General features: G+C 36.0%; 7 protein-coding genes across 7 annotated transcripts; 1 reads left to right on the top strand and 6 right to left on the bottom strand.

Annotated features, from left to right (window-relative positions):
* LOC104769742 (pentatricopeptide repeat-containing protein At5g15010, mitochondrial-like) lies at positions 2–2,294 on the bottom strand. The gene has a single exon (XM_010494023.2). It carries the CDS (start codon positions 2,090–2,092, stop codon positions 380–382), a length of 1,713 nt encoding a protein of 570 aa, XP_010492325.1. The 5' UTR covers positions 2,093–2,294; the 3' UTR covers positions 2–379.
* Positions 4,840–5,265, bottom strand: LOC104769740. Its single transcript, XM_010494020.1, has one exon. The coding sequence runs from the start codon at positions 5,173–5,175 to the stop codon at positions 4,873–4,875; it is 303 nt and encodes a 100-aa protein (XP_010492322.1). The 5' UTR covers positions 5,176–5,265; the 3' UTR covers positions 4,840–4,872.
* Positions 5,535–7,743, bottom strand: LOC104769739. Its single transcript, XM_010494019.1, has 4 exons — positions 6,086–7,743; positions 5,877–6,003; positions 5,698–5,799; positions 5,535–5,596 (listed from the first exon to the last, which is right to left on the bottom strand). Exons 1-4 carry the CDS (start codon positions 7,741–7,743, stop codon positions 5,543–5,545), a joined length of 1,941 nt encoding a protein of 646 aa, XP_010492321.1. The 3' UTR covers positions 5,535–5,542.
* On the bottom strand, positions 7,861–9,638 carry LOC104769738 (caffeoylshikimate esterase-like). Its single transcript, XM_010494017.2, has one exon. It carries the CDS (start codon positions 8,938–8,940, stop codon positions 7,954–7,956), a length of 987 nt encoding a protein of 328 aa, XP_010492319.1. The 5' UTR covers positions 8,941–9,638; the 3' UTR covers positions 7,861–7,953.
* LOC104769737 lies at positions 9,748–11,511 on the bottom strand. Its single transcript, XM_010494016.2, has 5 exons — positions 10,951–11,511; positions 10,620–10,872; positions 10,306–10,404; positions 10,019–10,221; positions 9,748–9,931 (listed from the first exon to the last, which is right to left on the bottom strand). The coding sequence occupies exons 1-5, from the start codon at positions 11,403–11,405 to the stop codon at positions 9,856–9,858; spliced, it is 1,086 nt and encodes a 361-aa protein (XP_010492318.1). The 5' UTR covers positions 11,406–11,511; the 3' UTR covers positions 9,748–9,855.
* Positions 12,282–15,062, bottom strand: LOC104769736 (E2F transcription factor-like E2FD). Its single transcript, XM_010494015.2, has 11 exons — positions 14,845–15,062; positions 14,682–14,749; positions 14,445–14,497; positions 14,277–14,354; positions 14,137–14,193; positions 13,956–14,034; positions 13,671–13,738; positions 13,507–13,579; positions 13,347–13,408; positions 12,763–13,243; positions 12,282–12,621 (listed from the first exon to the last, which is right to left on the bottom strand). The coding sequence occupies exons 1-11, from the start codon at positions 14,913–14,915 to the stop codon at positions 12,551–12,553; spliced, it is 1,161 nt and encodes a 386-aa protein (XP_010492317.1). The 5' UTR covers positions 14,916–15,062; the 3' UTR covers positions 12,282–12,550.
* Positions 16,805–22,055, top strand: LOC104769734 (alpha-mannosidase 2-like). The gene is given in 5 exon segments (XM_010494014.2): positions 16,805–17,533; positions 17,931–18,080; positions 18,210–18,242; positions 18,709–19,429; positions 19,717–22,055. Coding segments are annotated over 5 exon segments (3,504 nt in total). The 5' UTR covers positions 16,805–16,939; the 3' UTR covers positions 21,723–22,055.

The following is a 22,925-nucleotide window of genomic DNA, read 5'->3' as shown; positions in this document are numbered from 1 at the left end:
ATGGTTGTAAATATTCTAGCCACATACATTGTTACGGTCTTGGTTTGTATCTACATAAACAGATTCAAAGGAGAGATTCTTCTTCTTCAAAAATATAAATACAATTTTAAACACTTTAATCTCCTCTCTTCAGAATTAATTCCTCATGGAACACTAACTATGTCTCTTCGCAAAGCAAAATTAACCTGTTATGATCAAACCTAACCAGAACTAGCTAACTTTGTCAAAAGCAAGATGGTTCTCCTTAAAGCAAAATCAACCTGTTATGATAAAACATACCAGAACTAGCTAATCTGGTCAAAGCTCTTCAAGATGGTTCCTACCTATGATTCTTCTTGACTCTTAACTGCTGCTTCAAGATTTCTCTCTCTATAGCTTTCTATTCATCCCAATACGAATATCCATGTCCTCTCACAACCCTTCTCACCTCAGGCTGCTTTAGAAAGTTCTCTTCTCTTTCAGATTTTTTCACAATATCTTCTTTATCAAGAACCGATACATTCCCTTTCGAATCTGTTACCCGCTGCTCCGCATACTGTTTTCCTGAAAACCAGCTTTGAATCATATCTTCAACATGTTCATTTGGTCTCATACCCTTTTCCTTCATCTCTTTATAGAACCCATACGCTTCTTCTATTTTACCATTCAAGAACAGTCCATGTATCATCACAATGTATGAGCTAAGGTCCGGACCAACCCCTTTCTCCTTCATCTCATCCCACAACAATAACACACTATCGAAATCTCGCCACCGACATAACTTACGGATCAACATTATGTACGTATCCACAGTTGGTTCACAACCCATCTTTCTCATCTTAGCTAACAGCTCAAAAACCTCTTCTCCTGTTCTTAGAATCCGCATAAAAGCATGGTACGTGCGGATTGTTGGCAAGAGTCCTTTCTCCAACATCTCATCAAAAACCTGTTTAGCCTCTTCGGTTTTTCTAGCCTTGCAAAGAGGTTTGATGAGAGAGTTGTAAGTAACAACATTTGGCTCCATCCCATTCTCCTCTTCCATTTTCTTCATCAAACTCCTAGCCTCGGAGACAAACCTAGCTTTGGCAAGAGAGTGAACCACAGCGTTGTAAACTTTTCTGTCTCGCTCAATACCCTCTTTCTTCATCCGATCGAACAGTCTGAGAACCTTATTCAAGCTTCCACCTTTCGAGTAGCAAGATATCATGCACGAATAAGACACGACATCGTGTTTAACTCCAACATTTCCCATCTCCAACCAGACTCGTTCAGACTCCCGTGGGCTACCAATCACGTTACACCATCCATTCAGAACAATGTTGAAGCTTTTAACGTCAAACGGATACGTATTCTTATTACAGAAGATCAAATGCTCAGCATCTGAAACGTTCTTGTATCTACAAAGAGCAGAAAGCAAACTCTGAAAATCATCAATCCCCATATAAAGTTTAAACCTTTTGTAGGCGTGGAAAGTGTTAATGGCTTTACCAACATCATGTACAGCACAATACTTCCTAATCATGATCAAAAGCGTCTGTGAGTTAACAAGAGAAGGAGTAAGCTTTCTCATCTCATCAATCAATGTCCAAGCTGTATCAAACTTCCTCATTTTACCAAGAATAGAGATCATAGAGTGATACTCACGAACAGAACGAACATAACCTTGTTGCTTCCCTGCCCAAACAAAGAAAGTAAAAGCAGTTTCCCAATCATTACGAACTTGAGAAAGAACCTCCACCACTGATTCATTCGAAGGCTTCACATCACATTCCTCAAGCTTGTTCCTCAGTTCCTTCCTGTCACTCCCACAATCTTTCAACAGCTTCACAATCACTTTAACATCATCACTTATTATACAACCAAGATCGAGGTCGGTCTCTTCTTCACTTTCATCATTCTGATTAAATCCTACTTGCTCTGAATCAACTTTGGAAGTAGAGAACATAGAACAGAGACTCAAAGAAAGCATACAAGCTATGGGTGGAGGATACAAATGCGGTCGAGCGATACATGTATCGCTAGGATTAAGCAAGACATGACTAGATCTTAAACAATTACCAGCAGGAGCCCTAAAAATCAATAGCCTTGATCTAATCAGAAAGGTTCCTCTCATGCCGACAAAAGAACAGTAACAGCAGCAGACTAAAGTTCTTCACTTTAGCCTAAGTTTTGCAATACCCAATTGATGGTTTATGATGTAAACATAGGAACATCACCGCTTTGAAGCTCGGGAAGAGAGAGAGAGAGAGAGAGAGAGAGAGAGAGAGAGAGAGACTGTAAAAGAAGAAGAATCAGGAATGAGAGTGCGACGAAGATAGGCGCGTGGCGTGGAATAAAGCTGAGGTTTGTTCATAGTTTTTTTTAACCTGGGCTTACGGTTGAACCGAAAGAACCGAAATTTGCCGACATTTAGCAGTGGTTCGAACCGATCGTCGAATTGATTCGAAATTCCGGATTTCTGTACACGGAACCGATCGGGTTTACGTAAACCGATATTCCGCAGCTATCATACAAAAAAAAAAAAAAAAACTTGAATCAAAGTAATATATTATAAGATATTCAATGTTTCTTCTACTTTTTAATCATACTTTTTAATAATAATTTTCTGTTTTATTTCTTCACTTTAATAGAAATAATTTACATAATATAATTATTTATTTATTTTGTAATTTCATTCTAACTATAATAAACTAAATTATATTTTAATATATAGTTTATTTAAAAAATTTCTTCTAGAACTTGACACACCTGTCACCTAAAGAGTTAACATCTATTTTGCTTTAATTTTTTTATTCATTTGAAGATAAATAATTTACATGAAATTACTAAGTAACTATTTTTTAATTTCTATTCCCTTATTTATACTATTCTAATCATATATCATTTATCAGTATATATATATATATATAATATGTTTATATTAATATATTAAAATCAAATTATTGTGAATTGTAAATATATATAAGTTAGGTTTTGGTCTCACTTATATTGGTATAATTGAATCATTTTCTATATGATTTTTATATATGACTTTATCAATCTTTTCGGAAAACATCTTTAGTTTTCGATTAATCATCTAAATAAATAATAAATAATATTTATTTTCATGATGAATCTAAAAAATATAATAAATAATATGTAAGTTTTCTTACATTTATTGTTAGTGGAAAAACTACTGAATAAACTACTAAAGCTATAAAACCATAATAAGGTAATTTTTCTAAGTTTTGTACAATTTTTAAAAGATACTTGTTTAAAAGAGTATTTAAAATTGGTTTGTCAGTTATTAATATATTAATATAATTATTTTGAAAGATGCTTGCAACCAAAAAGCTCAAAACGTGTTCCAATTTTTTTGCCAGTTTTTCTGACAACAAACATTTATGTGGAGTTGGTCTGCCTAATAATACTCAGCAGTGCTCCATTCTCATGACGTTGAGTCCAAATAAAATACTCTTTTACCTCGTAATGGTGGGTATAAGTGTGGATTACGCATGCATATTCGTGATCTTTCTACGTGATGATGTACGTGATGAAGGTAAGCTGTATCATCTATGTGGGTTATTTGCTAAAACGATGAAACTCTTTTGACAATATTTTGTTTTCCAATTTTACGTCATAGTGTATCCACAGCTTAGGTATCGGGTTAAAGTAGCTCTTTGCTACTTCATCATCAACTATTTGAGGCTAATTACTCTGGAAAATGTTACCAATGTACCGGATTTTGATATGCGACTAGCATATTACAAATGGAAGTTTGGAGCAACTGCTGATGTAGCGTGTGGCATATTGATGAGAACTTTTCTTATGGCACTACTGATCCGCTATACAAGACGCTCCCCAAGAAGCAGCTACCTGTTGCTCATATTTTCTTTCTTCATGGCGACGCTGAGAAGCTCCGTCCAGTTCATGGATCTTTCTCCTCTCTTTTCTTTACTTCCCTTTTCTGTCAGATCCTTGTTTCCCTATGCTATACTCTATATAGATAATAAGAAACCTAGTACGGTTGTGTTGTTGTTTGGTCTAGGCGGAAGTGGCAAAACAGTGCTCTTCAATCGAGTGAGTATTTATTTAGGGTTTGACTTTCTTAACTAGGATATCATCCGCGGTACACCGCGGGACTAAATTATAAATTATTATATTTTAAAATAATAATTTTTAATTTATTTAGTTTTCAAATTTTCAATTAATTAACTTTTTCTCTAATTAATTTAGAATTTTGTTTAGAATTTTTTTTTCTTCTTACGTTTTATAAAGTTTATAACCTAATTACATTAAATTTGTTATTAGATAAAATATAAAATTTTAGATTTGTTTTGTTCTCTAGAACTAAATAGAGGTATATGCCTATATTAGTGTATATTTTTATATGTATTTAATTTTTTGTTTTTGGAATATTAAGAATGTGTTATAGTATGTGTAATATTTTGTAGTACATATACTAAATAATTTATGAGTTAATTTTCAAAACTATGATTACAAATCTATAGTATATATGAGATAAACTAATAGTTTTAGTGTTGGTTCTATATTCTAAACCCGCCTAGCAACATGTTCAAAGATTTTTAATCCGCAAAAACTCATCATATGAAACCCGTGAAAGTAAAATTTATTTTTAAATACGTAATACAAAATAAATAAAAATCTGTGAATAAGATATCAAATTGAATGGTAAATCTGCTTTTGTTGACCCATTAATCGTTAAACCTGTTTACTTTATCTGGTCCATTTATACTCTTTTTTTGTAACCTCTCCATATTCAGATTTTTTTTTTGTTTTTGTTTTGTTTTTGGAAGTGTAACAAATCATATATATAAAAATGTATTTTTTAATAAAAATTTTAATTTATTATTTCACCAGTCAATCTTATTTAATTTTTTTGGATATAATACATTAATAAATATTACATATAGCCTTAACGACTACAACAATGTAAAACATTCCAGGGAAAAGATCCAAAAAACATTCGTCAGAGAGACCATTGAGGGCGTGGCAACAGTCCTTACCCAAACCTTTAAAGTCTCCTTTACTGGCAGCTTTCACGGCATCGAGACAACCTTGAACTTCCATTATCGATGAGTAGCATCCATTTGGACTTGGTATTGGCGCCTGAGCTTCAGATTGATGACAACAAAGCAATGCTATGATCACAGATAAGAAGAACATGATCTTTACTCTGATCTGTTTCGTTTCCATTTCAGAGTTTTTCTGAAATTGGACAGGATATTTTTTTAGATCTTGTTGTGATGTTTGACTCAGAATTTGAGAGATGGGAATTGTGTTTTAGGGACGTTCTTATAGAAAGATAAGAGAATTTTGGAGAGTCATATATATTTTGTTTTTACTAAAGTTTGACTAGCTAAATAGATATATTACCATAAGTCTCAATACAGAAATATTTTAGTAATAAATTTAAAATTTCTTCAGAGATTTATTGGAAATCACATTAATTGAGGTTGACTTTCATAAATTTTATATTGAAAAAATTTATGAAAAGAAAAAAGAGAAAGAAAAAGAATGGTGTATGACTGTATCATACAGTCTGTATGTAGTAGAATTGGTTTCATGAATCCTCAGATGATAACTCTTTCTTGATCATCTTCGAGATCTCCAATATCTAAAAATAAGAAAACTCAAAAAGGCAAAATTAATAGATTTTTCTATATAGAGATTACTTGTGAAACAATCTACTTTTAAAAAATAGAGAGGTTAGCTTACATCAGAGTTGTTGCAGAGAAGCAATGGATGTTGATGAAATGTCCAAAGTGTTTTCTGTAGAAGCTTCACAAGCGAATCAACTTGATCTCCAAGAAGATCAACCTGCAATTTTTTGCATTTTCATCATATGATTCATATAAATACTCACAATTAAGAATGAAATTCACAATCTGTTTTACCTCAGTTTCTGCTTTTTTTAGATTTTCAGACCTAAGAACAAAAGCTGTTCTATAAACTGATTCTTTTCGTCTCAACACTGCTATACAATCTATCGTTGAATCAATCTTTGTCTCCAAGTTTTGCAACCTCGAAAATCAAACAAAAAAATAAGATCACTACTTAAGCTTCATCATAAACTGTTTTTCCAAGAAACCTTTTTTCTACTCACCTGAAAGTTACCATCTTTAACTTCTCTTGAATCTTCAAATCAAAATCATCATACAATAAAGAGATCTTCAAGTAGGCTCTGTTTCCTTCTACCTCAATCATTCTTTTATTGTTTGCTTCAATCTTTTCATGATTCTCCACAGTCTCTGAAACCTCTCTTAGCAACTCTGTTACAACAATCCAATTGAGTTCTTGTTTGAATCCTTCATCTTCACAAAGAATCTCATAATCTTTCTCCCAATTCTTGATCACTACTTCTTCTTCTTCTTCTTTCGCTTTTCTACTGTTTCTGTCCTCATCTGTTATTAAACCTTTGAGCAAAGTCAAGTACGTATATTCCAATATTAACAATCTCATCTCTGCATCTTCTTTCTCCTCTATAGCATTCTCTGAAAACACTGATCTATTCTTCTGCATTTTCATCCAAACATCATCCAAATTGTCATCCACTACCACTTCATGCTCATGATCATACCTACCACCACCATCATCATCAAACATATTTTCCAACAGTTTAGTGTTAAGACTCATCAAGCTATCAAGACCTGCCACAATATCATCAATAGCTCGCTTCGAGCTAGAGCTCTTCTGTCGTTTAACAGACTCGATTTTGGGAGGAGCAAGCTCTTCACTTTTCCTCCTAATGATTGATTCATGACTCTTTATCAACTTAGAAACAGGAAAATTGCTAGAATCTTGTTCTTGTTCTTCTTCATCCTCTTTAGGTTCTTTCTCAACACCAATTTCACAATCTATTGAAGATAATGATGATACTGTTGCTACACATGATCTAGGAGATGAAGATCTAGTGATGATGATCTGTTCAATCTGAGATTCTAAACACTCTACCTCTCTACGAATCGAACTAACTCGTTCTGTAAAACCTGATTCATAATCTCTCACAACCATCATTACCTTCTCCATCTTCTCCTCTAAACCATTCATGAAACCTTTTATCAGTAACGCCATTGAATCTCTCTCTATAGACCATCTCCAACTCTGCTCAATCGGACCTAATTCGGACAAGAATATAGCGTGATGCATCTTGTTGAAAGCAAGATCCATTGTCCCTTTCAAAACATCGATATCAACCCCTGAAGGATCCACTGTTTCTCCTCCCAATGCATCGTACTCTGTCTCAAGCTTTTGTCTAAGATTCATCACTTGCTGATCAACAGAGCTCTTCAGCTCAGAAAACTCATCTTCTTTAATAGAATCTCCAATCTTGTTATGAAATCTCTTCCTCTCAAGATCTTGCAAATGAACCAACTCTGTTTCTTTACTCTCCAACACGTTCCTTAGACTCTCTTGGTTCTCAGAACTCTCCAACAACTGTCTGTCTTTCTCAAGAATAGCTAATTCTGTCTCTAAGAGACGGTGGTGAAGCCTGTCTTTGATCTCTCTTAGATCGCGAACCACTTCCTCGTGGTTACTCTCGAGTTTATCCGTCTCTTGTCTGACGAAACTAAGACAGCTCTCGAGCTGTAACACAGCGAGTTCGTAGAAGATAGAAATGGCGTTGAGACGGAGGAGAAGACCGTGTTTGGTTTTGATCTTTTCATGAGCTTTGTCCATAGCTTGTTGGACAAGTAACATCATTGTCGAATCCGCCATTGAAAACTTCACTTTCCCTTCTACTTCCTTCATTATATCTTTCATCTTTCTTCAATGGAGATTGAACTTATCAAAATTCATACTCTCACATCTTTTGTTAACTAAGAATTGGAGATTTCAGTTGACCTATTCTTGAGGATCTTATAATACAAAACTCTCGGATTTGTTTACTAATATAAAAATTTTGATTATTTATTTTATTTTATAAGTATACATATATGAAAACTAAGATCGTCTACATTTTAGCCGGAGATTTTAAGCTTTGCTACCAGTTTCAATGGTGGAGACTTCAGATCGTTCCTTAATCCAATCCAAAACATCTCTGAAAACCAAGTCGACGTTCTCTTCCGACTCTCCAATCAGCTGATGCCACATCCCTGGATAAACCTTAATCGTCTTGTCTTTGCTACTGCATCTCCGGTAAAGCTCCTCCACAGATGCCGGATCGCAGACTACGTCGTCTCCCCCGTGTACGATCATTAACGGGACTTCAACTTCTTCAAACCTGCTTTGAAGTTCCTCGCAGACTCGTACGAGCTCGTAGGCCGTGGCGGCTCGTGGTCGACCTACGGTTCTGTTAGGGTTAGCGAAGGCGAGTTTCCGCTTCCAGGGCTCCTTGAAAGAGACGCCAGCGATGGAGCCGCGAGTGGGGACGACACGCCAGGTGGGGATGAGTGTAGCAGCTAGGGTTAAGAGGTGTTGTAACGGCCACGGAGGTTTGAATTTGTGGCTAATGGAACACATTCCACCGCTGAGTATAAGACCGTTCCATTGGTGTTTTTGACGGAGGGTAATGTAGAGAGCGATAGCGCCGCCTAGAGACTCGGAGTAGAGGAAGGAAGGGAGAGAGGAGGAGGTTGAGTGACGGTTACGGAAGTCATCGAAGAGGGAAATGCAGTCGTCAACGATTAGGTTGATATTTGGGATGTGAGCGGTTAAACCATCTGAGAAGCCGTGGCCTTGGTGGTCGATGGCACAAGTGAGGTAACCGGATTTGGCAAATAGGACGGAGGTTAGTTGAAGGAACCAGCTGGATTCGCCAGTGAAGCCGTGGACGACAGCAATGAGGCCGAGTGGTGGACGGTTGAGTGGAGTCCACCATTGGGTGAAGAGTTTAAGGCCGGTAGGGTTGGTGACGTAGGCGGAGGAGTGGGCGACGGAATGGCGGGAGTAGAATTCTGCAGCGGATAGAGAGCCAAAGGGGCTTGAGGTATTAGCCTCTGAGACTGGGTGGAGTCCCATCTTTTTCTAGTAGTACCGTTAAGAGGTTACATTTGTATATTTGAAGCAAAATAAAAAGAGTCCAATGCTTCTTGTGTGATAAACTAAGTTACTAACTTACTGCTGCTTTTTCGGATGGTTTCGTCTTCATATGAATTTCCTTCTTTTTGTTTTATGTTCTAAGAGTTATTTTTATACCTAATTTTTTAATAAATCAAACAAAACTCACCTACCATGTCTTTATCATACTTATGTTCTATCCAAATGAACCAAACGAAATCAAGAAACCGACCTAGAACCGGTAACATGTTTGTTTGGCTGCATGGCACAATCGGGGTTGATATATCACATATACACAACAAAACGAGTTAATATTTTGGACTTTTCATATTTAAAACAATATTTGATCGAAAAATCAAATCAAATTTAAACGGAACTCATATCAAACTTATCTGCATTAAATTCATTTACTTTCGTCAATCACTATCATGATGGGTTTGGTGAGGTTGGTACACGTGAGAAATTCAACTAAATTACTCAACTACCTACTTGAAGAACATATGAAAACAGTCAAATAGGTCTATTAAAAATAGATTAATGAATAGAATAACAATGATACACAAATAGCAATTTAAAGACTTCTATCTAGCCAATAAGAATGATGGAATCTATCTACTTTTCTAGTGATCCTTATTTCCTTTGATTAGCTAACACTATGTGGAACCTAAACCTAATTTAAAGAACTCAAGGAGGTCGAAAACTATGTGGACATTTAAACCTAATTAGAAGAACTCAAAAAGACGTGGAAAATTGCAGGGGACATTGATAGGTAATAACTTAACGCTTAGATTAAAGAAATCAAAATGGGGGGAGAAGAATATACATTGATGTTTCTTTTTTCTTTTTTTTGTCTCCTTTTTTTCTGATTCTCTGATTTTACAGCAACCCAACAACACAGCTCAGATGTAATCTATTCTCCAAACCTCTTAAATGATGTCCCAATAGCATGCACCTAAAATGAAACAGACCGTGGATGAGACTAACAAGCTCTGTATTAATTATTTGCAATTTGCGTCCTAAGAAGAGGAGTTTGGCCTACCAGAAAAGGAGCTTCGCAAGGTAATCCCTGGAAGTGTCTACTTTTCTACCAGTTCCATCATCACCTTCTGTCGTCCTTACGCCAGGATTTTCCATGAAATTTGAAGTCGTCTGACCTTCAAAGATCTTCTCTAATACATTTTGGACAAGTTGGTTCACGATCTCTTCCACTTCTGGTGAAGACAGTTGAGATAACTCGGTCACCTGTAAAATATGATTAATTCTTGTCATCAAACTGAGTATCTTGAAACAAAGAATAAGAATCAAAGAAATCTCAACGTTTACTACCATCTCAGGATCTAAGGAACGCAAATAATCCAACAAATCATTCTTGTTTCCTTTCTCACATTCTATCCGCAAAGCTTTCTTCTTTTGTGAATTTAGCTCCTGAAACATACATTAGGAATCAAATTATTATCAGTGCTTAAAAGTATCACAACCAAGATCATAGAAACAGAACCAGACTTGGCCAATGTAGACAAGGATACTGAGAATGCACAAGACGATTCAAATACACACACACACACAACCAAAACTCAATCAAATTCTCAGCAACTGAACTAGAGTCTACATATACACACTCAGCTTTGACAATCAATTACCCCTTTCACGGTAGATAACTCAGACTGCAAATGCTGAATATAACTCAACGCTTCAGGTGACAAGTCTCCAACCACCTGAGGACTCAATCTCTCTAATTCCTCAACACAACTCCCTAAATCCTCACCAACTCCCTTCTCCGAACCAAATCTAACATCGTCTTCCAAAGACTGATCCTCCTCCTTTCTAGGATCAACCGGTATATCAAAGTTCCTCCTCAGTGATACACGATACTCCGCATTCCACAACGTATACCTAATAATAAAACCACAAATCCCTAAATCCACAGTGTTCCAGAGACAGAGAGAGAGAGATTCAAAAATATATATATACCCGGTGATGATGGAAGAGATAAGGAGACGATAAAGAGGCTGCTCGGAGATGGTAACGGAAACGGCAAATTGATCGGAAGGAAGGAGTCCAAGCATAGAGGAAATCGTCTGTTTCATCGAATCCTTAGCTGAATCGGATAAGCCTTTGGAGATCACAGACGTATCAAGCGGCTGGATCCGGTTCACCAAATTCGCGATCACAGCGAAACCTCGATCTAACTTAGACCGGCGAGTAGATACATACGAATCGTCTGATGAAACTCCACCACCGCTAAGACAGCTAATTACAGCGGAGGAGGAGGAAGACGACACCGCACGATTCGGAGCATAAGGTAAACACCGGCGAGGAGATGAGGAAGAGGAAGACGGTGGTGGTTGGTGAAGGATTAGCTTCTTCTTTGATAAGTCAGTGACACGAGAGAGCATGAAGAAGGCACGCGCTGATGCGGCCGCCATTAAAATGTTGAGCGTCTCTCGAGCTCTCTGTTTTTGTCTCTCTCTCTCTTTTCTCAGAGAGCTGTGTGGCTGCGTGATATGCGTTGGGTATTGGAAGAATCTTTTTGTTTTTTTTTTTTCAATTGTTTCTTTTTATATTTTTTTTGGTAATTAGTATTTTAATTTTATATAAAAAATGATTTATTTTGTTAAGAAAAATCTTGCTTCGTTCGTTTTAGTGATCTGAAGGCCCACTAAGCCTTGATTTTGGTATTTTCTCGTGGTTTTTTTGGTCAGAGTAAAATAATATATTTGATCCGACACACTCATCTTGTAAACGGACTACTGCAATAGACGTTTCTAGAATCCCCATTGAAACCAAGTAGTACAAAATATCCAAAAGTAGTAAGATTTTATTTTTAAGTTTAATTATATTTTTATACATGGTAATGAAGAATTGTCTAATGGAATTATATTTAGAGACAGTTTGGCTAGCTTTTTACAAGTTTTTAGAAGAGTTAGCCTTTTGAAAAACTTTTGTACAAGCCAATTCAGCAGTAACCATTATGATGGTTTCGTAGTCTTATGATAAAAATCGAACCATACCAAAACTACAAAAGCGAATAAAGTTTGCATTTGTTTTTTTTTCTGAATTCAATGTTGTATTCAACTTAAAACCAGGTTTACACTAATGCCATCTGTGTTTTTTTTTCTAAATAAAACACAGATGGCAATAGTCGTAAAAATGGTTTTAGGTTGATTACAATTTTACATTCAACTCTAAAAGAAAAAAGAAGTGCAAACTTTAATTTTTTTTTTTATAGTTTGGTATTTTTGCACTTTCAAAATTTCTTTCCAACATAGATAGATAGTATAATAGAACTGGAATAGCATCGAAAAGACGAAAACTGACTGTTTTGAGGCTTTTAAGCACCAAAATTGTATCAAATGGATTACACAATTAATATTAGCAATGAATAGAAAACCTAAACGGTCAGCTACCTTTTAAGTTATTTTATAAATATTCGACAAAAACCAAAAGATAACGCTCTGATTTGCAAGTAAATGATCACCACTGTACGAGTTTTAATCTGTAGTTTATAACGCAAAAGAGCACTAAAATTTTGGCTTTTGATCAGGGAATCAAGTTAATCTACCTGATTAAGTCATTTCCGACCAAACTCTTCTTTGCATGACTCAAATGTCGTTTTGTAATGCGCAAGAAGACCAAATATCGCTGTTCATGAAACAAAACACTTTCATTTGTAAGAAGTCCCCACAAGATTATGTTATTAAGGAAAACATATATAACTCAGGAATTTCCATAGAAAGCAAAATTGTGTGACATAAGTAGAGAATAGAGTAGTAGTTATTTTACCAGGATTGCAGTATTGCGGCTGGTACATAGAAGAAAGGGCCTCGATAACTCCAAGTCTTGGCCTAAGGTTGTTTCCCATATTGTTCATACCAGAAGCGCCAGCGGGAGTGGATGATCCAAAGGCAAAGTTCTTCACGTCAGGTTTCTCATCAACTGGTTCTTGCTTGATTGCTCTGCTTGTGTTTTGTTTCCCGTTATGCTTGCGGTCTTTGGAACAATTTGCTTTGTTTCTCTTTGCGCTAAAGTTGGTGATCTCGGTCCCAAATGCCCGCTTTTTAGGCTCAATACGATCACATGAGCTTGTAGAAGCAGTAAGGAGTTTGTTTTTAGATATGTCTATGGATCCCAACCACCTATATGCCACCTTCTTAGGCTCAATACGATCACATGAGCTTGCAGAAGCAGTAAGGGATTTGTTTTCAGATATGTCTATGGATCCCAACCACCTATATGCCGCCTTCTTAGTCTCTGGAATATGAGTCTGCATGTACAGTATGAACATACGAAAATAAATTTAAAACAAGAATATTCAAGATTGAGCATATTAAATCTGCATGGAAACAAGCTCTTGTAGTATTTGGTACCTTTTCGATTAGGTTCATTGAGGAAAACACATTTGCAATGTCGTAAAGGCGCCTAACTTTAGCTGCATATAGTTTACAAAAAAATGGGGTTTGGTTATCGCTTCTGTATGTAATAATAATCAAAGATCAAACAAGGTCAAGGGAAGGAATTTAGGATTACTTCTCATAGTCGTTGGATCCTGTGGATCATTCAGCAATGCTTTGGTAGCCCCATCGAGTGTGATCAGATCATCCTGACATCAAGCAGCAACAAGAGAGGTGTCAACTAATTGGTAATTAACCATTTGTTTAGAGAGAGATATCAATAAAACTTAATTCACTTACATCAGAGCATAGAAACAGCTTCACAAAGCTCTGAGAAAGTTGCCAGAGAGATCTCTCCTTCTTGCTGTCTACAAAAAATAGCAAACAAAAACAAGGTTAGGCTAGTTTAGCTTCAAAACACGAATCCTAACCCTGGAAAAGTTTCAATAACTAGCAAGGACATATATGTCTTCAATCATATCGAAATCAAGATCGAAAGTAAATGAATGGACTAAATAGAAAAATGCATAGGGTAATGCTTAAGTGAATGGACTAATCAATGAAGCTCAAACATAAGAAGAATACCAAGTTTGAGTAATGGTGAGTTATCTTGATCCTCAGGAGTTAACTTGAAAGACTCTTGTCTTTCTTCCTCATACAAAACCTATTCACATATAATAATAATAATAATAATCCATAAGTCATTGATGATGTTTGGCAGAATCATAAGCACAACAAAGTAACAAAAAAAGAAATGTGGAGTTACCATCTCCGACTTGGTCACAAAAGGGACAATCCCAAACTTCTCTTTCATTCCTTCTTCCTGTAGAGACAAAAACTCAAAAAACCCTTGTCAACAAAACAAAACAATCATGAACCTACAAAGAGATTGATTCGTTTAAGTACTTTGAGTTCAGCGAGAGCACGAGGAACTTCTCCAAAACCTCTCCACGAGTACTGATTCTTTCCTCTTCTCGCAACAAGCTGCGTAGCACCACAAAAACCCTAATCAGCTCAAATCAAAATCTCAATCAGACAACAAATGAATAAAAAAAAACATCAAATGTTTGTTACCCCAATACTCTCCAATATGTTGACCACATCATAGATACGGCGACGTTCAACTCCTACAATTCCCAGATATATCAACAACAACAACAACAAAAACAATTACACATCAATCTATTGAAATCAAACCCTGGGATTTTTATTTTATTTTATTTTTAAACTTTTCTTCAATTGAATAACGCATAATAGTATCATCAAAAACCCAATCGAAGACGAAATAAATAAATAAATAAAAAAAATCACCTAATCTCCCGGCGGCTTCATCGAGCCCAATCAAATCAACACCGTCGCGGTTGTACAGTTTCAAAAAACTGAAAAATAATAAACGGGAAAAAACAAACATATAACAATCTGATCAGAATCGCAAGAGATATAGCGAGCGAGAGAGATGAGATGAGATTATTACTTGGAGACAAGAAGTCCGAGAGACTTCTCCTTGCGGCTGTAAGGCTGGTGACCGAAACCGAGAGCTTCCATATTCCTGAGGGAGACAAGACAAAGACAACAAACATATATATTTTCTGGATGAGAAGACACTCACAAAAGTATAAATAAGCGAAAGCGAGAGAGAGAGAGAGAGATAAAGAGAGTTGGTGTTTGGATCTGAGCTTTGTTGTGACCTTAGAAAAACCCTTATTTTTCTTTTGTTATAGGCGGGTTCTTTTCAAATTAGGAAATACTTTTACCGGTTCAATGTTTTCTTCTTTTTTTTTTTCTTCTTTGCAAATACAAGTATTCAATGTCATTGACTAATTTTAAAGCTTTTTTTTAATTTCTTTTTGACCTTTTTAAAATTAGGTAATTTCGCATGCGATATATACAACAAATGTTACATTTATATTTTTCATTTGTAAATTTCGTGTATGTATATACCTAATTAGATTTTTTTTTAAATGATTAAAATCATGCGATCATAATTTTTAATAATGGCAAAAAGTTTCGTTTTGTGTGGCTTTTTGTCATATATATTGTAGGTATGTCGAAGTTTCTTCTTTGTGGTTGATAATTCTTTCATTCATTCGTTTTTAGTATTTCTTTTCATGTTTTTTTAAAAACATACTTATCGTTAGTTCCATTTAAGATTGTACAATATTAGTTGCATATCTATCTCATATAAATACGAAATATATATATACATAAATAGCAAAAAAGAATTTCATATTTCTATATCATTCTCAATTTCATCGGTAAACATATTAAAATTCAATGGTCATCTACATCAAGTAAATACTTAAATTTGATATTAATGTGTAAGTAGGATGTTTCTATAAAATATACTCCCTCTTTTTTTCATTTTTTACAAATAAACTAGATTAGTTCAGATGAACCAATTGAGAGGAGAATTGTTTACAAAAGAAATAACATGTGGTTGAGTAAAAATATACTCTATCTATATCATAAAAAAAACTTTTAGCATTTTTATCACAAATATTGATTTTCTGTAAATTTTTATCAATTAATGATAGAAAATTGTATACTTAAAGATTCATTTAATGAGAATTTAAAATTTTGATGAATTACTATTACTAATTAATAGATATAAAAATGTTTAAAAAAAAATGTGTTATTAGAAATAGTAATACATTTATAGCTAAATATTAAATGTTACTTCATTTATGAGAGTACATATTTTACTGTTTATCTATTAAATAATAGAGGAATGCTCAAATTTTAGATCTAGACTAAGAATACCATGGTATTCCTAAAATCCATGTTGGATTTTTGGCTCTCAGTCCCATCCTTCGATAAAATGGGTAAAGATTATATTGAGCAAATTTTGTATATTTTCTGTTTGAAAAATAAAATTGGATACATTGCTTCTATATTAATTTTCTAGTCATGCAAACTTTGTATATTTTCTGTCTTCCTTCGACATCCTAATTGCAAAGTTTCGGCATGAGCAACAAGGGCTTTCTTGCATGACCTTACATGGTGACACAAATTTTCATGTTATATGGTGAGACTAAATTGTTTCAATATAAGGTTAACTGAGAAGAAAATCTAGAATTTGGACCCATTCATCCTCCTAAACCTTTTTGTTTGTTTCACAGTTGATGTTTTTGGGCCGATAATTTGATCCAATGATGTTTAGAGCGAGTGGAATCACCAAATCTTTATTTTATCCAATAACATGGTATAAATAAATTGTTGTATTACATACGTCAAAATCAAAAACGTAACAATGTTATAATTTTCTGATCAAATTTTTACCAAACGATATGAAAAGGAAATTTACCTCATGTTGAAAAGACAATAAAACCACGATTAATAACTCGAATTTACAAAAGACCAAACACAATCCAGATTCCAGAAGAAGTCCATCGAATCTAAACAGACCGACCATCTCACTTTATATACATTGATCTCAGACCCAACCAAACAGGGAAAAAAAAAGACCGACGACTTGAAAACGACGTAGTTTCATTCGTTTAGATAGGAAAAAAAAAAACAGAAAAGGAAAAGCCTTTGGAAATCCCGACGAGGAGAGGAGAAGAAGGATCATGCCGTTCTCCTCCTACATCGGCAACACCCGCCGTAGCTCCACCACCGGAGTCGGCGGCGGAAGCAACAGCGGATGGGGTCACTCACTCCTCCCAACAGCCTTATCAAAGTCAAAACTAGCGATCAATCGAAAGCCACGAAAACGAACAGTCGTAATGAATTTCTTATTCGCAAACTTCTTCGTCATCGCACTCGTCATCTCACTCCTCTTCTTCTTCCTAACTCTTTTCCACTTCGGCGTACCTGGACCGTTCTCCTCACGTTTCTTAACCTCCAGATCCAATCGGATCGTGAAGCCACGGAAGAATATATATCGACGGCCTTTAAACGATTCCAATTCAGGAGGAGGCGCCGTAGTTGATATCACTACTAAAGATCTGTACGATAGGATTGAGTTTCTTGATGTAGATGGTGGTCCGTGGAAACAAGGTTGGAGAGTTACGTATAAAGGCGATGAGTGGGATAAAGAGAAGCTTAAAATCTTTGTTGTGCCTCACTCTCATAACGATCCTGGTTGGAAATTAACTGTGGAAGAGTATTATCAGAGACAGTCTAGGCATATCCTTGACACCATTGTTGAGACTTTATCTAAGGTAAATAATGTCACCAAAGTTTTTAATTTTATTCATTCTTCTCTCCCATGATTATCCCGTGAACGATCTTTTAGTGCCTAAAATTTCTCATGACGTCATTTAACTCTTAACCAACTTCTCTGCTGGATTCTGTTTTTTTTTTTTTTTTTTCGTGTTAAAACAGAGTTTTTTTGGAAAGTTTGTAGTTTTGGAGTTAAAGGTTGAATTTTTAAGCTCGTTCGCTTTGAAAACGAGCTAAAGCTAGTTTTTTTAGTTGTGGGTTTTGTAATTGAAAGGATAAGTTTAAGTATTACAGCCAGATGTTCATAGTTTATGTAATAGTAGGGTGTGAAGTGTTTCCCATTTAGCTAGAATCTGATTTGTGTGTGGGGGGTTTGTTTTGAATCTGTTGTAATAGGATTCGAGAAGAAAGTTTATATGGGAAGAGATGTCATATCTGGAGAGATGGTGGAGAGATGCTTCACCAAATAAACAGGAAGCTTTGACTAACTTGGTCAAGAATGGGCAGTTAGAGATCGTTGGAGGTGGCTGGGTAATGAATGATGAGGTATGTTTCTGACTTGTTTGGTTTTTTTTAAAAAAAAGAAGAAAGGATTGTTTAGTTCTATGCCATTCCTATGCCTGATTGTTTTGATTGAGACGTATGTAATAAGTTTCTTCTTGATGTTTCCTGCAGGCTAATTCTCATTATTTTGCCATAATTGAACAGGTATGTACAGCAACTTGTGACTTTCCAGTTTTATGCAGTTAATTTGTCTGCTCATGTTTGTTTTTAGATATATAACGCTTACTGATATATAACGCTTACTGATATATAACGCTTACTGAAACAATGATGATAACTGAAATATAGATGATTACCTCATTTTTCATTTGATGTTTCTGCTTCCGCTAGCCATTTAGTGTGTATTTATTATGTCAGTTATGGTTAAGGTTATAATTCTTTACCTGATACCTCCTTTGAGCTGAAGACCCTCTTTTTTTGGCTATGCCTATATAAGAACGGGTGATATTAGAATATCAATTGGCTAGAGATAATGCTTGTTGCATTGTGTTCCTTTTTTGGGTAAAACATATTGCAGTAGTTATCCAGGTTTTCTAAGTGTAAACCATGTTTTCTTCTTATACTGCCTGTGCTCTTGTATCTGATTTTGTTTTTACCACTTCTTCTGCAGATCGCAGAGGGTAATATGTGGCTGAATGACACAATTGGGGTTATTCCTAAGAATTCTTGGGCCATAGATCCTTTTGGCTATTCATCAACCATGGCTTATCTCCTCCGCCGTATGGGTTTTGAGAACATGCTGATTCAGAGAACTCATTACGAGCTTAAGAAAGACCTTGCACTGCATAAGAATCTGGAATATATTTGGCGTCAAAGTTGGGATGCTATGGAAACAACTGATATTTTTGTTCACATGATGCCTTTTTATTCATACGATATCCCACACACTTGTGGACCAGAGCCTGCAGTTTGCTGTCAGTTTGATTTTGCTCGGATGCGGGGATTTAAGTATGAACTTTGTCCATGGGGAAAGCACCCAGTGGAGACCACACAAGAAAATGTGCAGGAGAGGGCATTAAAGCTTCTGGATCAATACAGGAAAAAATCCTCTCTCTATCGAACAAATACACTTCTTATACCTCTTGGAGATGATTTTAGGTACATTAGTATTGATGAAGCCGAAGCTCAGTTTCGTAACTACCAGCTGTTGTTTGATCACATCAACTCTAATCCTAGTCTAAATGCAGAGGCAAAGTTTGGTACTTTAGAGGATTATTTCAGAACAGTCCGAGAAGAAGCTGATNTGAATGACACAATTGGGGTTATTCCTAAGAATTCTTGGGCCATAGATCCCTTTGGCTATTCATCAACCATGGCTTATCTCCTCCGCCGTATGGGTTTTGAGAACATGCTGATTCAGAGAACTCATTACGAGCTTAAGAAAGACCTTGCACTGCATAAGAATCTGGAATATATTTGGCGTCAAAGTTGGGATGCTATGGAAACAACTGATATTTTTGTTCACATGATGCCTTTTTATTCATACGATATCCCACACACTTGTGGACCAGAGCCTGCAGTTTGCTGTCAGTTTGATTTTGCTCGGATGCGGGGATTTAAGTATGAACTTTGTCCATGGGGAAAGCACCCAGTGGAGACCACACAAGAAAATGTGCAGGAGAGGGCATTAAAGCTTCTGGATCAATACAGGAAAAAATCCTCTCTCTATCGAACAAATACACTTCTTATACCTCTTGGAGATGATTTTAGGTACATTNGTGTGAGAAATTCCCAACTAGCTTTTCGTATAAGCTAACTGCTGCAAGACGAAATCTAGCTCTTTTCCAGCACCATGATGGGGTAACTGGAACTGCTAAGGATTACGTGGTACAAGATTATGGCACACGGATGCATACTTCATTGCAAGACCTTCAGATCTTTATGTCTAAGGCAATAGAAGTTCTTCTTGGGATCCGTCACGAGAAAGACAAATCTGATCAGTCTCCATCATTCTTCGAGGCAGAGCAAGTGAGATCGAAGTATGATGCTCGGCCGGTTCACAAGCCAATTGCTGCGCGGGAAGGAAACTCACACACTGTTATACTCTTCAATCCATCGGAACAGACGAGAGAGGAGGTAGTGACTGTCGTTGTTAACCGTGCTGAAATCTCTGTTCTGGACTCAAACTGGACTTGTGTCCCTAGCCAAATTGCTCCTGAAGTGCAACATGACAATACCAAACTATTCACAGGCAGACATCGCCTTTACTGGAAAGCTTCCATCCCAGCTCTTGGTCTGAGAACATATTACATTGCTAATGGGAATGTTGAATGTGAGAAAGCTACACAGTCTAAACTTAAATACGCTTATGAGTTTGACCCATTTCCTTGTCCTGCTCCATATTCCTGTTCCAAACTGGACAGCGACGTTACTGAGATCCGAAATGAACATCAGACTCTTGTGTTCGATGTGAAGAATGGATTACTGCGGAAGATAGTCCATAGAAACGGATCAGAGACTGTTGTGGGAGAAGAGATAGGTATGTACTCGAGTCCAGAAAGTGGAGCTTACTTGTTCAAACCAAATGGTGAAGCTGAACCAATTGTTCAACCTGGTGGACATATAGTCACCTCTGAGGGTCTGCTGGTTCAAGAAGTCTTCTCTTACCCTAAAACCAGATATGAGAAATCACCCCTCTCGCACAAGACTCGTCTTTACACTGGAGGTAATACGCTTCAGGATCTAGTGGTTGAGATAGAATATCATGTTGAGCTTCTAGGTAAGGATTTTAATGACCAGGAATTGATTGTCCGGTACAAGACTGATGTAGACAACAAGAAGGTCTTCTATTCAGATCTCAATGGTTTCCAAATGAGCAGGAGAGAAACTTATGATAAGATCCCTCTTCAAGGAAACTATTATCCGATGCCATCTCTTGCATTTATCCAAGGATCAAACGGTCAGAGATTCTCTGTGCACTCTCGCCAATCTCTCGGTGTTGCAAGCCTCAAAGAGGGTTGGTTGGAGATTATGCTGGACAGACGGTTGGTTCGTGATGACGGACGTGGTCTCGGACAAGGCGTGATGGATAACCGCGCAATGACCGTGGTTTTTCACCTTCTTGCTGAATCCAACATTTCTCAGTCAGACCATACTTCCAACCCTAACCCTAGGAACCCTTCTCTGCTCTCTCACCTCGTTGGTGCTCACTTGAACTATCCCATAAACACATTCATTGCCAAGAAACCGCAAGACATATCTGTGCGTGGTCCGCAATACGGTTCCTTTGCTCCTTTAGCCAAACCATTACCGTGTGACCTCCACATAGTGAATTTCAAAGTTCCGCGTCCATCCAAATACTCTCAGCAATCTGAAGAAGACAAGCCAAGGTTCGCTCTTATCCTCAACAGACGAGCTTGGGACTCAGCTTATTGCCATAAAGGAAGAAGAGCAAACTGCACAAGCGTGGCTAATGAACCGGTTAACTTCTCCGACATGTTCAAAGATCTTGCGGCTACAAAGGTAAAACCAACTTCATTGAATCTCTTGCAAGAAGACATGGAGATACTAGGGTACGACGATCAAGAGCCATCCCGAGATGGTTCATCGCCAAGGGAAGGACGTGTCTCGATCTCTCCCATGGAAATACGAGCTTACAAGCTTGAGCTACGACCTCACAAGTGAAAAACACACACACCTTACAGCTGATCGTGGACTATTGGCTGGTATGGCCTCACAAGATCGTTTGACTAAGAGGCTGAAAGCTCAGAAATCGGCTTCTTGTTCAAAAAAGCTTTGCCGGGAACGTTAACTGTCAAAAGAGTGTAGACGCAGGAGCTTCTGTGTGTTCATGTAGAACTACTTAGCTCTTTTTTTTGTTTTTGTTTTGAGACAAGCGATATTATTAATTAGTTTTTACGATTTTGACTGGGATTAATATGTTATGTGTGTATATGTATAAACCATAGTATTATACACAGTTGGATTGTTCCATTTTTTGCTCATTGAAAACTCTCAGCTGTCTCTTCTTGTATTCCTTATTTATCTCTTGACTTCAAATTTACTTTTGAAGCTTAACTACGTTCTTAACAACAAAGACGAAAGAAAAAAGCTTAAGAACTTTTTGAACTAATTTTTTTAATATAATTGGATTGGATTTTGGGCATGAAAAAGCTTATCGCATATACACTTGATTTACGTAAGCTACGAGTTTATTATATTCACACAAAAAATATCTTTCTTTATATAAAAGGAAACAAAAAGAAGAAAAAGGTTATAACTAATCGTTATGGTGACGAAACTCATGGTCGTATGTGAATTATAGCAAAGAAGAAAATCATGTGCTCTACCACTCAATTTTTAAAACCAATAATAAATCTTCCATTTTCAATTTAAAACTATTTCTTTAAAGTATCTATCTATTATGATAATGTAGCAGACAACGAACAAAAAAAAAACTATTTATTAGATCTCCTTTGTTCCTTTTTTTTATTAGATGTTTTAGATTTTGTCATTTGTTTTATTATTTTACAAGTTTATATATACTAATTTATGTTAATTTTGTGTTCGATGACTATTTGTACTATGTAGTTTTTTTTCATCAGTTAGATTGCATCAAATAATATATTTTATGTAAAAATAATAAAATATTATATTATTTTAAAACTTTCCATTTTAACTTAAAGGGAATAGAAAACTATATATATTCATTTTGTTATATAATTTATATTTTTAACTCAAAAATAAATAAAAAGAGTCATCTCTAAATACTTTTGTCGTTTCTAATAGTTAGAAAAAACGATTATGATTGTTTGTTTTTCCCTTTGTATTTCCAACATCCATTTCACATCTTTCTTTTTACGTATATACGGACCGAAGCTTGTGTCA

This window comes from Camelina sativa, chromosome 20, assembly GCF_000633955.1.
Source record: "Camelina sativa cultivar DH55 chromosome 20, Cs, whole genome shotgun sequence".
In the NCBI taxonomy this organism is placed as follows: Eukaryota; Viridiplantae; Streptophyta; class Magnoliopsida; order Brassicales; family Brassicaceae; genus Camelina; species Camelina sativa.
This window is presented reverse-complemented; position numbering and strand designations above follow the sequence as displayed.

What these genes read in the sequence shown, in the direction of transcription:
- LOC104769738 (XM_010494017.2), bottom strand. Translation starts at nt 8,940, where the DNA reads ATGGGACTCCACCCAGTCTCAGAGGCTAATACCTCAAGCCCCTTTGGC.
- LOC104769737 (XM_010494016.2), bottom strand. Translation starts at nt 11,405, where the DNA reads ATGGCGGCCGCATCAGCGCGTGCCTTCTTCATGCTCTCTCGTGTCACT. An exon ending in AGTTATCTACCGTGAAAGGG is followed by an intron (nt 10,405 to 10,619) that starts GTAATTGATTGT and finishes TGTATGTTTCAG; the next exon opens with GAGCTAAATTCACAAAAGAA. An exon ending in CTTGCGAAGCTCCTTTTCTG is followed by an intron (nt 9,932 to 10,018) that starts GTAGGCCAAACT and finishes GTTTCATTTTAG; the next exon opens with GTGCATGCTATTGGGACATC.
- LOC104769736 (XM_010494015.2), bottom strand. Translation starts at nt 14,915, where the DNA reads ATGGAAGCTCTCGGTTTCGGTCACCAGCCTTACAGCCGCAAGGAGAAG. An exon ending in CTCGGACTTCTTGTCTCCAA is followed by an intron (nt 14,750 to 14,844) that starts GTAATAATCTCA and finishes ATTATTTTTCAG; the next exon opens with TTTTTTGAAACTGTACAACC. An exon ending in GGATCCAACGACTATGAGAA is followed by an intron (nt 13,409 to 13,506) that starts GTAATCCTAAAT and finishes AACTATATGCAG; the next exon opens with CTAAAGTTAGGCGCCTTTAC.
- LOC104769742 (XM_010494023.2), bottom strand. Translation starts at nt 2,092, where the DNA reads ATGAGAGGAACCTTTCTGATTAGATCAAGGCTATTGATTTTTAGGGCT.
- LOC104769739 (XM_010494019.1), bottom strand. Translation starts at nt 7,743, where the DNA reads ATGAAAGATATAATGAAGGAAGTAGAAGGGAAAGTGAAGTTTTCAATG. An exon ending in TAAAAAAAGCAGAAACTGAG is followed by an intron (nt 5,800 to 5,876) that starts GTAAAACAGATT and finishes AAAAAATTGCAG; the next exon opens with GTTGATCTTCTTGGAGATCA. An exon ending in TTCTCTGCAACAACTCTGAT is followed by an intron (nt 5,597 to 5,697) that starts GTAAGCTAACCT and finishes TCTTATTTTTAG; the next exon opens with ATATTGGAGATCTCGAAGAT.
- LOC104769740 (XM_010494020.1), bottom strand. Translation starts at nt 5,175, where the DNA reads ATGGAAACGAAACAGATCAGAGTAAAGATCATGTTCTTCTTATCTGTG.